The sequence below is a fragment of the Echinops telfairi genome, unplaced genomic scaffold, assembly GCF_000313985.2.
Source record: "Echinops telfairi isolate 266 unplaced genomic scaffold, ASM31398v2 ScPeMD7_7400;HRSCAF=8409, whole genome shotgun sequence".
NCBI lineage: Eukaryota > Metazoa > Chordata > Mammalia > Afrosoricida > Tenrecidae > Echinops > Echinops telfairi.
Window position 1 is genome coordinate 62022710 of NW_022111300.1, and position 12427 is coordinate 62035136.

Below are 12427 nucleotides of genomic sequence, written 5' to 3' on the forward strand. Positions count from 1 at the left end.
GCTCACACCTGCTACAGACCAGAGCTGGGGTACAGCCGGGCTCACACCTGCTACAGACCAGAGCTGGGGTACAGCCGGGCTCACACCTGCTGCACAGCAGAGCTGGGGTACAGCTGTGCTCACAGCAGAAGGCAGAGCAGGGCACTGGCACACATGTCCTGCCCCCTGAGCACACTCACAGTACGGTCCCATGTATTTGCAGAACCATCCTCCTGAGGGTGGAGGCATGCAGCCACCCTGTGGTCATGAAAGGACTGTGTGCCGAGTGCGGCCAGGACCTGACACAGTAAGTACCACTGGAGCGCCGTGAGGCCTGTCCAGGTGAGCAGAGGCTGTGGTTGCATGTGGTAAAGCTCCCGAGTCAGCTGTGCTTCCCTAGGTGGTCGTCAGTATCATTGCTGACCCCACTAGATGAGTTCCAGTGTGAGCTGCGGTCACTTGCTGCCTCTGCTCGAGTCCTGGCTGGGTACACAGACTGGCCTTGGCCCCTGCGCTTTCCTGAGAGAGCCTGTGTGTCCCTGTAAAGAGCAGCAGGTGTCGCTCTGCCGGGGCTCTGGCTTCTCCAGGGGGCTCCACGGTCCATCTGCTCAGCAGCTGTAAGACCCTTTCCTGAGCCAAAAGACGCTGCCGTCGGGTGCCAGGCTCCATAGACCTTCACAGAAGCAGACCGCCTCGGCTTCTGGCCTCTGAGAGGCCGGTGGGCACTGGCTTAAAACAGGAATAAGCCCTGTGTGCAGCCATGCTGGCCTTGGTGAGAAAGCCCAGACTCCCATCTCTCCACACAAAGGCTGCAGAGCAAGAACGGGCGGCAGAGGGCGCCACTGTCTACAGCCACCGTGTCCATGGTGCACAGCGTGCCCGAGCTGATGGTGAGCTCCGAGGTGAGTCCGCAGTTGAGAGGGAGGGAGCAAACCAGGTCAGGGGTCGGGTGAGGCTGGGGGTTGGGGGTGCCCCCTTCCTCCCCGCCCCCCCGCTCCCCCCAGGTCCCTGGAGAAGGTGAGCATCTCTGTCCTTCCAGCAAGCGGAGCTGCTGGCACGAGAGGATCAGCAACGGCTGCACCGCACCAGGAAGCTGGTGCTCATGGTCGATCTGGACCAGACCTTGATCCATACCACGGAGCAGCTCTGTCAGCAGATGTCCAACAAGGTACAGGGCACGGGCGGCTACCCTTGCTGGGCAGGTGTATCGTGTGCAGGTGATTCTGGAGACCAGCTGTGTCTGTCGCAGGCGCTTACGCAGGAAAACGCTGCCTCCTTGTATGTGTCACAAGCTGTTACTGCGTTGCTCAGATGGGCTACTCCCTCCCTGTCTCAGCAGATGCAAGGGCTTCGTGCACTCTGCGTGTGCAGCACACCCCTCTTGCTGCGACTGTTTCTGGCTTGAGGGACCACTTGGGCTGGCTCATGGGCCAGCTTGTGATCTGGAGGGAAAGCATGTCTGAGAAGGGCCCTTGGTGGGTCTCAAAGGTGGCCCCTCGCCCTGCCGCGCGCCCCCCACCCCCCAGCTCCCTGGGTCCTGCTAATGGGCCTGTTGGGGCGTAATTAAAGGCTTAAGCTGAGAAGAATCCGCCCACACACCACACCCCCTGAAACTGCTCCAGGCATCCCCTGGACGGTGGCTGTGCTTCCCAACTGTCAGACCCAAACATGGGCTTGGTTTCCTTTAAGCTTCAGGGCCTGCCCACCACAAGGACATGCATTTCAGTGCAGAATCCCATGCCCTTGTGTTTGCCCTAAGCGGGCTTTTGTCTGGCTGGACTTTTCTGTACTGGTGAGTGGGCTGAAGGTGTTTACCAAACCTCACACTTATAAATCTCACCACAGTGTAGCTGCATCTTGAGGGGTCTGATTCGGAGGTAACAAAAGTTTAGCTTGGCCCTAACAACAAGGTCACTGCTTTTTTGTGTTTACTGTTAATGGCAGGCATTTTTACTGAGAAAATCCGTGATAAACAGGATCAAAAGGGTCAGAGTTTCACGTCGAGCAGAAAGCACACTTCCTGACACATAATTTTGAAGAAGCACAGATACAGTTGACACCTTTCAGGGATGCTGCTTTTGTCCAGTGTCAGAATAATCCCACCACCCCACCCACTGGCAGCGAGTGATTCTGACTCCTAGTGACCCTGGGACTTGCCGGACAAGAACAGTGAGTCCACGTGGGCACGGTCCTGTGACCAGCCTCGCTTTGTCCCTCCTAGGGCATATTCCACTTCCAGCTGGGCCGGGGCGAGCCGATGCTGCACACACGCCTGCGCCCGCACTGCAGGGAGTTCCTGGAGAAGGTGGCCAGGCTCTACGAGCTGCACGTCTTCACCTTTGGCAGCCGGCTGTATGCACACACCATTGCTGGTGAGCAGGGCGGCCCGGGGCCGGTGCAGCTGATTATTCCAGACTTTGCGTTGTGAGTTGAGGGGAGGTTTATGTGCTCTACCTGCCAACTATGTCCGCTTGGTGTACCCTAGCCTGTCCTCTTTCCTTCCTGAGTCTCCTGTCTCCCTTTCCCTCCTTTCCAAGCCTACTGAACTTTGCCCCTGCGTGAACGCTGCTCTCCAGCAGCTGGTAACTCTTGGGGTGTGCGTTCCTCACACATGATTGTTACCCTGACAGACTTGTTGTTTGCATGAAAATTGAGCAGAGGAGGTGAATTCAATTCCAAACCTGATGGGTGACAAAGGCCTGTCGTCTCAGTCTGACCAGTAAGCCTGGTCTCTCACGATTTTGAGTTCTGGTCTCATTTCTCTCCCACTCTGTCCAGGACCATTTAGCATGACCCTTCTCAGAGCAGTTGGCTGTGGTGGCCGGACTCCATCTAGTTGTGGGTCTCAGGGTCATGGAGACTGATGCTCATGTGCTCCATTAGATTGATCGTTGTCCTGAATCCCTGATTTTCTTCTCTCTCCTGCCCTCTACACCACGAGCGACCAATAATTGCACCATACACAGCCATTCACAAGCTTATCAGAGTCCACACATTACCTGATTTTAACCAATCCTTCTTTAAGAATCAACAAGCCATCCCTGAACCTAGGTTGGTGGTTGGGAAGGCATGGGTTGCTGCTCCAGCTGCCAGGCTCAGCGGGTGGGGGACTGGCAGAGTTGGTACTTGGCTGCCCTCAGGAGTAAGCATCGTGTAAGGTAGACACAGGACCAAGTGGGGTCCTCTCCAAGCACCGCGAGATTGATCACCATCTCCCTTGTCACGTCGGTAGAATAAAGGACAAAAGCCACATGCTCATCTCCACAGACAGGCAACAAGGAATCTAACAAAACCCAGTACCCTTTCACGGTTCATCGGCAAAGAGAAGCCTCTCGGCCTTTGAAGGGGCCACGAGGAGACCCCCGCTCGCTCACATAGGCCTGGCACTTCCCCATCGGACAAGACGAGGATGCCCACTTCCGCACTGCTCTGCAGCACATGCCATTCTAGAAGAGGCTTCACGGGGCAGGGTGGAAGCAGGCTGCTCTGCTCTCGAGCAGCAGGACCCACTGAGCACGTGGAGCCTGTAACTGGGCAGTGGGCTTGGGCACCATGATGACATCCACAGCTTGGGGTTATTTCACCTGAGCAGCAACGTGAATCCCCTGAGCTACCTTTCAGCAGAAAAGCAGTGGCACACAGAGTAAATGGCGCTGCTTGTCGGTCACTGCTGCCTGCACACAGAAGGGTGCAGTCACTCCAACACGGACGAACGGGGGAGGGAAACAGTGCACCAGTACCTCGTGAAAATGCAGCTCTTATCACTGGTCAGCTGGTGGAAATGATAACCTGCTGTGTAGACTTTTACCAAGAACATAAACTAGTATTTTAATAGAATAAAGTGTAACATTTTATTTCAGACTAAATGTAACAAGTACAGGATGTAGACCCTGGAAGCTGGGAATCTTAGTTGGCAGGACTTAGAAACCCCTAACTGGGTGGGAGCACTTCCCAGACTGGTGCACAGGCCCCTCATGCTGCGCCCTCAGAATCCAGTTGGCTGGCATCCAGAAGTTGCCACCTTATCCTGAGCTTTGTGGGACAAACAGGACCTGGAGTAGCCAAGGTGCCCTGCAGGGCCCCTGTGTACTGGAGCTACTTGGTGACGGAGATTCATGTTAACATCTGAAATCTGCCCTTTTCTCTCTAAAGGCTTCTTAGACCCTGAAAAGAAGCTTTTTTCCCACCGAATTCTGTCTCGGGACGAGTGCATTGACCCCTTTTCTAAAACAGGGAACCTCAGGTATGTGCGTGACTGAGCTCCCCCCCCAGCAGCTCAAGCTCAGCCCCCATCCCCTGTGTGGGCACTGAGCTCAGAGTCCGCAGAGGAGAAAGGCCCTGTGTCCAGGGGGCAGGGCGGGAGCCTGGTGGAAGCAGGAGGAAGGCCCATGAAGAAAAACACCTACTTCCAGACACCTCCTGCTGCTGCCTCGGGGGTCTCCACACTGCCCCCCACCCCCCTGCTCCATGGGCACCATCTCCTGTCTGTCCTGCCTGCTCCCATGGTATCAGGTGGGGCTGCTTGTGGGCACTGATGCCTTGAGGCACCTGGAGCATGAGTACACGGCCTCAGTGCCAGCCCTTCAGCAAACACTTTACTTCCCATGTGAGAAACCACGTGCTTCAGTGGCCTGTTGGGATCATGCCAGATATGGGGAGAAGGGAGGGTGCAGGCAGGTGAGGACCGAGGAGAATGAGTATGGGAGTGGCCTTGGCAAGTCCTTGGCAGTGAGCTTCAGTCTTTGGGCGCTTGTCTGTGGAGTCCTGTAGAAAGGTTCAGCTGTAGTTGGACCACTCTGCTCCCTCTCAGTCCAGAGTGGCCATTATCTCTGAGGAAATGAGGTGCAGAGAGCACTGGTCAGCTCCATCTTGGAAGCACCTTGTGCTTGAAGCAGATCACCCGTGGAACCACTGGTCCACACATGGCCCTGTTGCCTGGATCGGGGCAGCCAGGGGCTGTGACCTTTCTCCTGGTTAGTCCAGATCCTAGAACACAGGACAAGCACTTATCCCTCTAATGTTAGTGCCCCCAGCCTGCCCGCCTGAGCCACAGAACTCTAGGCTGAGACTTGGAACTGGCATGGCTTTGGGAGGCAGTTGGTCATCTTGGTGGGCTTGAGCAAACCCCTCCATGGACATCACAGGAGCACAATGATCGATTCTGAACCGCACGGGCTGAGGAAGTGCCTGCGCTCCGCGGTCTCGCCACTTAAGACACATGACTGTTTCTGGTTGTGCTGGGTGGCTCATTGGGCTAGTGGTGTGGATACATTTTTGCTTCCAGAAACCTCTTTCCTTGTGGCGACTCGATGGTGTGCATTATCGATGATCGAGAGGACGTCTGGAAGTTTGCCCCCAACCTGATCACCGTGAAGAAATACACCTACTTCCAGGGCACAGGCGACATCAATGCCCTGCCCGGGTCCCGTGAGGCGCCCATGAGGAGGAAAGGTGGGTGGCCACCATCCTGGCCTGTCCCCATTCCCTCCACTCACCTCGGTCTGGGGCTGGGCAGTGGCCGCTCTCCAGCCAGGCTCGGTTCGCCTTCTTGTTGGAAGGCTGGTGGGTTTATTTAGTTCTCTACAAAAGGCTACCCCTTGGTCTCAGTGTGGCCTTTTGTCCAAGCTACACGGCGCTGCTGATGGACACCTGTGAGTGTCGTCTCCAAAAGCACGAGCTCACCGCAGGGGGGATTGGGCCAGGCTCTGTGAGAGTGGGATAAGGGCCACGGCGGCCCAGTCTCAGCCGTCCACCACCAGCCCAAAGCCAGAGTCTGGTGGGGACACTTGGTTCCAGGGGCTGGTGGTGCAGTTACTGCCGCCATCCACCAGGAGGAGGTAGAGTTCCAGACGACAGAAGGGCTGGCTGGCCGCTGTCAACAGCTGGTCCACTTGTGGTCCCCACAGCCCAGGGTCCTTTCCCTCTGGTGCAGGGGTTGGGTACATATAGCAGGGAGAGGCGGACTGCTTGTGGTCGCGTTTCTGAGAACTCTTCATTTTGTGTGCATCTTCAGTCAGTCATTCTCCTAAAGGTGCTGACGCCCCGGAGCATGCGCTGCCCAGGAAGGACCCTGCAGATGGAAAACCCGCCCCTGGTCTGGGGCAGAGCAACGGGCTGGGGAGGCCCCCCCCAGAGGTGAATGGCGGAAAGGCAGGGACTGGGCCCCCGCCCAGCAGGGACATGCCCACCAGGGAGAAAGTGGACGAGGGTGACCCTGCGTGCCGGGCCCCTGGCGTTGTGACAGATGGCGGCGAGCCTGGCGGTGGGGAGGGGCCCCCAGCGACTTTGGAGCAGGGTGGCAGAGTGCCATCTGAGCAGCAGCCTGCCCAAGGGACTGCAGGCAATGACCTGGACTTTGACTTGTCCAGTGACAGTGAGAGCAACAGTGAGCCCGATGGCCGCCGGTCATCCACTTCAGACAGTGACAATGAGGGGAGGCGGGGGCGCAGGAAGCCCAGGGCCTTGCGGGGAGGCGCAAGCACTGACCCTGAGGCAGAGAAGCCTGCGGGGATAACTGCCTCCAGCACGGGCGCGCCCAGTGTGCGCCCACCGGACAGAGACCCCGAGCTCGAGGCGCCAGAGGAGGGTGACCCAGGCAGCCTCTGTGACCTGGGAAATGGCTGTGCCGACCGGAAGGAGGCCGAGACGGAGTCGCAGAACAGCGAGCAGTCGGGAGTCACTGTGGGTGAGTCCCTGGACCAGAGCATGGAGGAGGAGGACGAGGAGGAGGACGTTGACCATGATGACCACCTAGTCCACCTCGAGGAGATCCTGGCCCGCGTGCACTCCGACTACTACGCCAAGTATGACAGGTTCCTCAGCCAGGAGACGACGGAGGCCCCTGACATACGGAGAATCGTCCCCGAGCTGAAGAGCAGAGTGCTCGCCAACGTCACCATCGCCTTCAGTGGGCTGCACCCCACCAGCTTCCCCGTGGAGAAGACTCGAGAGCATTACCATGCCACGGCCCTGGGGGCCAGGGTCCTCACCAACCTCGTGCTTAGTCCTGACGACCCCAACAGGGCCACCCACCTGATTGCAGCCAGGGCGGGTGAGTACCCAGCCATACCTCGCATCCTGGAGGGTTGGGCTTCTGGGGGAGGGTGTGTTCCCCATGTGCTATTGGTCCCCACGGCCTTGTGCTCATTTCCTTTAAATTAGCACGCTCTTTGTTTCGTAGTGAGTTTTCGAAGGCGTTTTCCCAAATCAGCTTTCAGAGGACACAGTCATGCTGCGAGGGAGGGAGTGGGGGGGGGGTAGGTGGAGCTCTGCTCTGGCTGCGGGCTCAGACCTGTTGGGTCACTGTTATCCCCTGTGTGTGTTGTAGGGTCAGAATCGTCTGTTGTGGGTAAAGGCCATGAGCAGGTTAGAGTTGGAGAATAGACTGTAGTGAGTCAGTAAGGAAGAGACAGCCAGCGGTTCCCGAGGAGCCACGGGCCCAGCTCGGAGATCTTGTCTCGGACGGGAGCCCGCGGTGGGGATCAGGATTTCCGTCTTACTGACAGAGACTACTCCCTCAGATACACGGGATCGCATTTTTTCCCCGTGATGAGCTCTCTTTGAGAGAGCCCCACTACAGAGGGTCATATTCCCCCAGACTCTCGGGTTCCTTCCCTACCTGACAGGGCCCTCTCCTCAGGGACTGTGTTCTCTCTCGGACACTCAGAAGTTCATACCCTTCCTTGGGCCTCGGGGAATGCATTCTGCTCGCAACCCGTGGTCAGCTCTGGTAGCGTCAGCGACCTTACTCAGCCCCTCTCCTCACTGTTTCTCGGGGTTCCAGAGATTGGCGTCCAGATGAGCTGGGGTGCAGCCTGGGGGTTGGGGGGGTGCAGAAAATCAAGAAGGGCTTTGGGAAGAGCTGAAAGAGGACACGCATGCATCCAGAAGCTCTGAGCTTGTCACTGGGTGAGGTGGGTGTCGGGATGGCAGCACGGTGAGCACAGTGCTGCTGTGTGAGGAGCCCGCTCACTGTGCAGAGAACTAGGGGCACAACCAGGTGGGAGCCCAGGTGACTGCACTGCACCCGGGCAACACTCGGCCGTGCACGCCTCTCCACCGCTGTCACCTCGTGGACACGCAGTCTACCAGACACACCAGCCCTGAGTAGGTCGACCATTTGATGGGCAGAAGACAGGTGGCTGGTGTGGAAGCTGGGGGGGAGGGGGGCAGTGGGTGTATGGGGAAGGTGTATGCTTACTGTGCAGTGGCCGGTGGACCGGAGGTGTGCGCTGAGGAAGGGGGCTGTGAGCATGGCTCTGGGGGCCCTTAGGTGCCAGGCCTGGCATCTGAGTCAGGGAGGTCCGTGGGCATGCCTGTCCTGACTGGTCTCTCGCAGGCACCGAGAAGGTGCGCCAGGCCCAGGAGTGCCGGCACTTGCACGTGGTCAGCCCGGACTGGCTGTGGAGCTGCCTGGAGCGGTGGGACAAGGTGGAGGAGCAGCTCTTCCCCCTCAGGGACGACTACACCCAGGTGCAGAGGTGAGCACGCCCGTGCACACGCTGAGGGAGGGAGGGACGAGTCTGCCCCCGTGGCGCCCACACTCCACCGCTCTTATCCCACAGGGAGAGCAGTCCAGCGGCCTTCACCAGCAGGCAGAGCGCCTTCCACACGGCCGTGCTCCACCCAACGCCCGTCCACCCCCGGAGTCTGCCTGGCCCCGAGGCCTGTACCTATGACCCCAGCACTGGGAAGCCCATCAGGAAGGGTACACAGCCCATGCCGCTGCCCCCACGCTCCCAGGCCCCTGTGCCACCCTCCTCGCTGGCACCCCACGGAGAGCACTCCTCCTTCAGGTACATTTGGGCGCAGAGGGAGCTGTTTAGCAGGTGCGCCTCTGCCCTGCTGGCTGTTAGCATGTCACGTCATGCAGGGCACCTGAGGAGGCTCAGAGGCCCAGTACGGCCACCTGTGGGAAGAGCAGCGGGGCATCAGGGATGGCCCTGCTGGCAGCCTGAGCCCCAGGACCCTCCCAACATCCCCTAGCGCTCCCCACATCTCTTTAGGGAGCACTCCCTGAGAAAGGGACCCTTTACCAGCTCGCCATGGTACAGGGCGTGAGGGCCCTGTTGGGGGGATGGAGCTGGGGCAGGTGATCTGAATGACTGGGGTACAGGTGGCATGCTCCTCCATACTGTGACTGGTGAAGACAGCCACCCGCCTGCCTACCTCAGTTCCCATGGGTCAGGCCGGTCACCCAGACGGGCAGTGTGCCCTGCCCAGTGAGCAGCACCTACTGTTCCTGCCTCCACCGCTGCTTTCCCCTGGGGTTCACCCTGGCTTCCTTCGTGGGCACGGAGGCTCCCATGTCCTTGAAGGATGTCACGTGGAAGTCTGTGTGTGTGGTTAGGTGCTCCACCCTCCCTTCCCTCGCCCACTGCTCTGGGAGTCCACGGTGCACTCCATTCCCCAAGGCTCAGCTTCCTTTCTGCTGCCCCTGAACTTCATTAAGGATGATGACCTTTTCCAGGAACTGGTCACCTGAAACATTTGTGTCAGTGGGTTTATGGTGCACACACACCCCCTCCCAGTTTTCACTGTTAAGTCATTCTTTTAGGTAAATTTACCCCGTTCACAGAGCGTAGCTTCCCCGCAACACAAGGGCGGTAGCCACTTGGGCACTCTCCAGTGCCAGAGTTGCCGTAAGGACACAACAAACTCCTCCGTCCTCGCGGAGACAAGACACAGCGAGGTCTACAGTTCTTATCTTGAGAAAACTTGGGTTTGACATCAGCACATGATCTGCCCGTGTTTGTGCAAAGCTTCTTGGGAAAGATTGGTTTTTTAGTGTTTATGGTGATTGTGTGGAGGTTGTAGAGCAGACCTGATTTCCGCTGAACGATTGTTACACGTTGGTTCATCGGTTGCAATCCCCAGTTTGACATCACTCACCCTGCTGCCTCCTGCGCTTCCTGTTCTCATCCCTCCTCTTCGCCTGACCTCTGCCTTAGGTGAATGCTGCTCTTTGATCTCAACTGCTGTGGGGGTGGGCTGATTTCCCTTTTTTTCATTATCCTATTGGGGGCTCCTATAACTCTTATCACAATCCACACATCATCCATTGTCTCAAGCACATTTATACATTTGTTGCCATCATCGTTCTCAAAACATTTGCTTTCTATTTCTCTTTCTTTTTAAAAGAAAACCTATGCTTCTCATCCCTTAGAGTTTTGGTGCACACGGCTCTTAAGTGTTAAAGATGGACTGGCTGGCTGTAGTCTTTTTTTTTTTTTTTTTTATAAGCTGGCTGTATTCTTGATTGATCCCCGCAGAGCATCTGTGCGGCAAAGTTGTTGCAGGTGGTCCAGCCCTCCTTAAGTCCACGGTGTCTGGGTGTCAAGGGGATGGGTAGCTGCAGACAGACAGGGCTGGTATCTGCCTCCGGTCTCCCTGCCAGTGGCTGTGGGCTCCGGACCGCCAGTAAGGAACCCCTGAAAAAGGGGTGCAGAGGTGTCCTGGAGATAGGACCTGCCTGAGCCTGCTGAGACTGTAACAGCCGAGGGCCTGGGCAGCTCCTCTGTGGAAAGTCGACCAGAGAAAGCAAAGGGGGCCAACCACATAGTTCCAGGTGAGAGGGGACAGCACACTGTGCTTGCATCTGGAGAGGAGGGGCCTTCGCAGAAGGCCCTGAGGAAACTCGTGGGGAAGCTGGACCTGCTCAAAAGGAGGCTCACATGGCGATGACAAGAAGCACACCGTTGGGGAGTTAGACTCGGGCAGGGCTGGTTTCTGGATGACAAGGGGCTCTGGTGGCCCAGGTACACACATTAGGAGTTCTGTTGACCAGGATCGTGCATTTGACTTGTGTGGTGTCCTCTTAGTAAAACTTTAACATCGAGGGGGAAAAAAACGTATTCCACTTCACAATATGCCATTTGGGGCAGAAATCAGTCAAAAGTAATAACCGCTGCTGGGGGCGCTGGGCAGGCATGGATTCTGCGGAGAGTGGGGATGGGAACTTCCCTTTGACCTGTGGCCCCGCTCCCAGGTTTGGCCCCTTGGATGGAGTGTGTGCATGCACATCTATGCACGTGTGTGTGCGGAGCCAGGGCAGGGATCAGCTTCGTGCTGACCGGGACCTGGAGAGCTAGTGGGCAGGCTCACATAAGGGCCACATTGGGGCTGATGGCTACAGCCCTGGAGGCCAGCACACACTGGCCTTGCTGTCCTGAGGGTGTCTCTAGTGGTACCTCGGGAAGAGCAGCCAGGCCAAGCCTGTGGGCCTTCTGGTCAGCCGAACGTGCAGCCCCAGAGAGCCCCTTGGTGGTTCACATGCTGCATGTGCACAGAGTTAGGCTCAGAGACCTAGCAGCAGGTGGGAGGCGGGAGAAACCACTAGGAGTTACGTTTGCCGACGTGAGGCAGGGAGGCCTTCAGCTGACCTCCCGCTGAGGCAATGCCCAGGGAGGAGGAAGAGTGAAGAAGGGGGATCCTGACAAAGTCACCCCCGGGCCCAGCAGGACTGCAGGATTGAGACTGCTCTCAGCGGCCATCGCCCCCAGCACTCTCTGGGCTTCATTGAGCGCACAGGTGGTAGAAACAGACCAGTGGCATCACTTAGGAGCTGAGATCATCTGAATCAACTCAGTGGCCCTGGGTTTGGTTGTGGGGAGGGGCGTTCGTGATAAGAAAGAGAGAGGGTGAGTACGGTGCTGCGACCATTGAGAATCCCAAGCAGCAGCCGTCCATCAAAAGTGTTCCCTGGACATTCTGCAACTGAAAGGTGCAGCTCAGTCAGCAAAAGTCTCGGAGCCGGCAGCCCAGAAGAAGCAGGAGCGGCCCGGGCCAGCACCACCTGAGCCGCAGCCTGAGGCCATCCGACGCCAGCAAGGAGACAGGTGGCGAGGTAATGGTGAGAAACCCCGATGGCTCCCCAAGCTTGGTGGACATCAGCTGGACCTCGGGAAACATGCAGCGGGTGGGGCCAGTTCCTGACCCAGCGGGACACAATGGGCTTGCCGGGACCAGGCTGCCCGTGAGCTTTCTCAGATGGCAAACCATTGTGAGCATAGCTTGCCTTTGTCTTGGCGCGGTTGGGGTCACTACTTTCAAACACTGAAGCTTCCCTAAGCAGCAGAAAAAGCTCCATGAGAGCTCCGTCTTATTTCCTAATTTATTATTTTTTTGAAATCATTTTATTAGGGGACTCATACAATACACACATCAAATGTACAAACGTGTAAAGCGCATTTGTACATTCATTGCCCTCATCATTCTCAAAACATTTTCTTCTAATTTAATGTGTGTAGCAAACAGAAGGAACGTTCATTTAATTGCCACACGTGTGACAGGGATAATACCCTTGACAGGTGCAGGAGCGTGTGGGTGTGACGCCGTGGAGGCTGTAAACAGGAATCAGCAGCTCAATACTTTGCAGTCATGCCAACTCGACCCTATAGAACGGGCTAGAACTCTTTTTTTTTTTTTTTTTTTTAACATTTTATTAGGG

The 12427-nt window shown here is 57.2% G+C and overlaps 1 protein-coding gene across 1 annotated transcript in view; it reads left to right on the forward strand.

The window, feature by feature from the left end:
- The window catches only part of CTDP1 (CTD phosphatase subunit 1), a 36760-nt gene that overhangs the window by 12048 nt on the left and 12285 nt on the right, over window positions 1-12427 (forward strand). Inside the window, exons 2-10 of the mRNA XM_030887296.2 lie at window positions 203-286; window positions 788-881; window positions 1019-1147; window positions 2201-2351; window positions 4132-4222; window positions 5264-5430; window positions 5993-7030; window positions 8318-8459; window positions 8544-8774. Coding sequence (XP_030743156.1) covers window positions 203-286; window positions 788-881; window positions 1019-1147; window positions 2201-2351; window positions 4132-4222; window positions 5264-5430; window positions 5993-7030; window positions 8318-8459; window positions 8544-8774 — 2127 coding nt within the window. The remainder of the gene's footprint in view (window positions 1-202; window positions 287-787; window positions 882-1018; window positions 1148-2200; window positions 2352-4131; window positions 4223-5263; window positions 5431-5992; window positions 7031-8317; window positions 8460-8543; window positions 8775-12427) is intronic.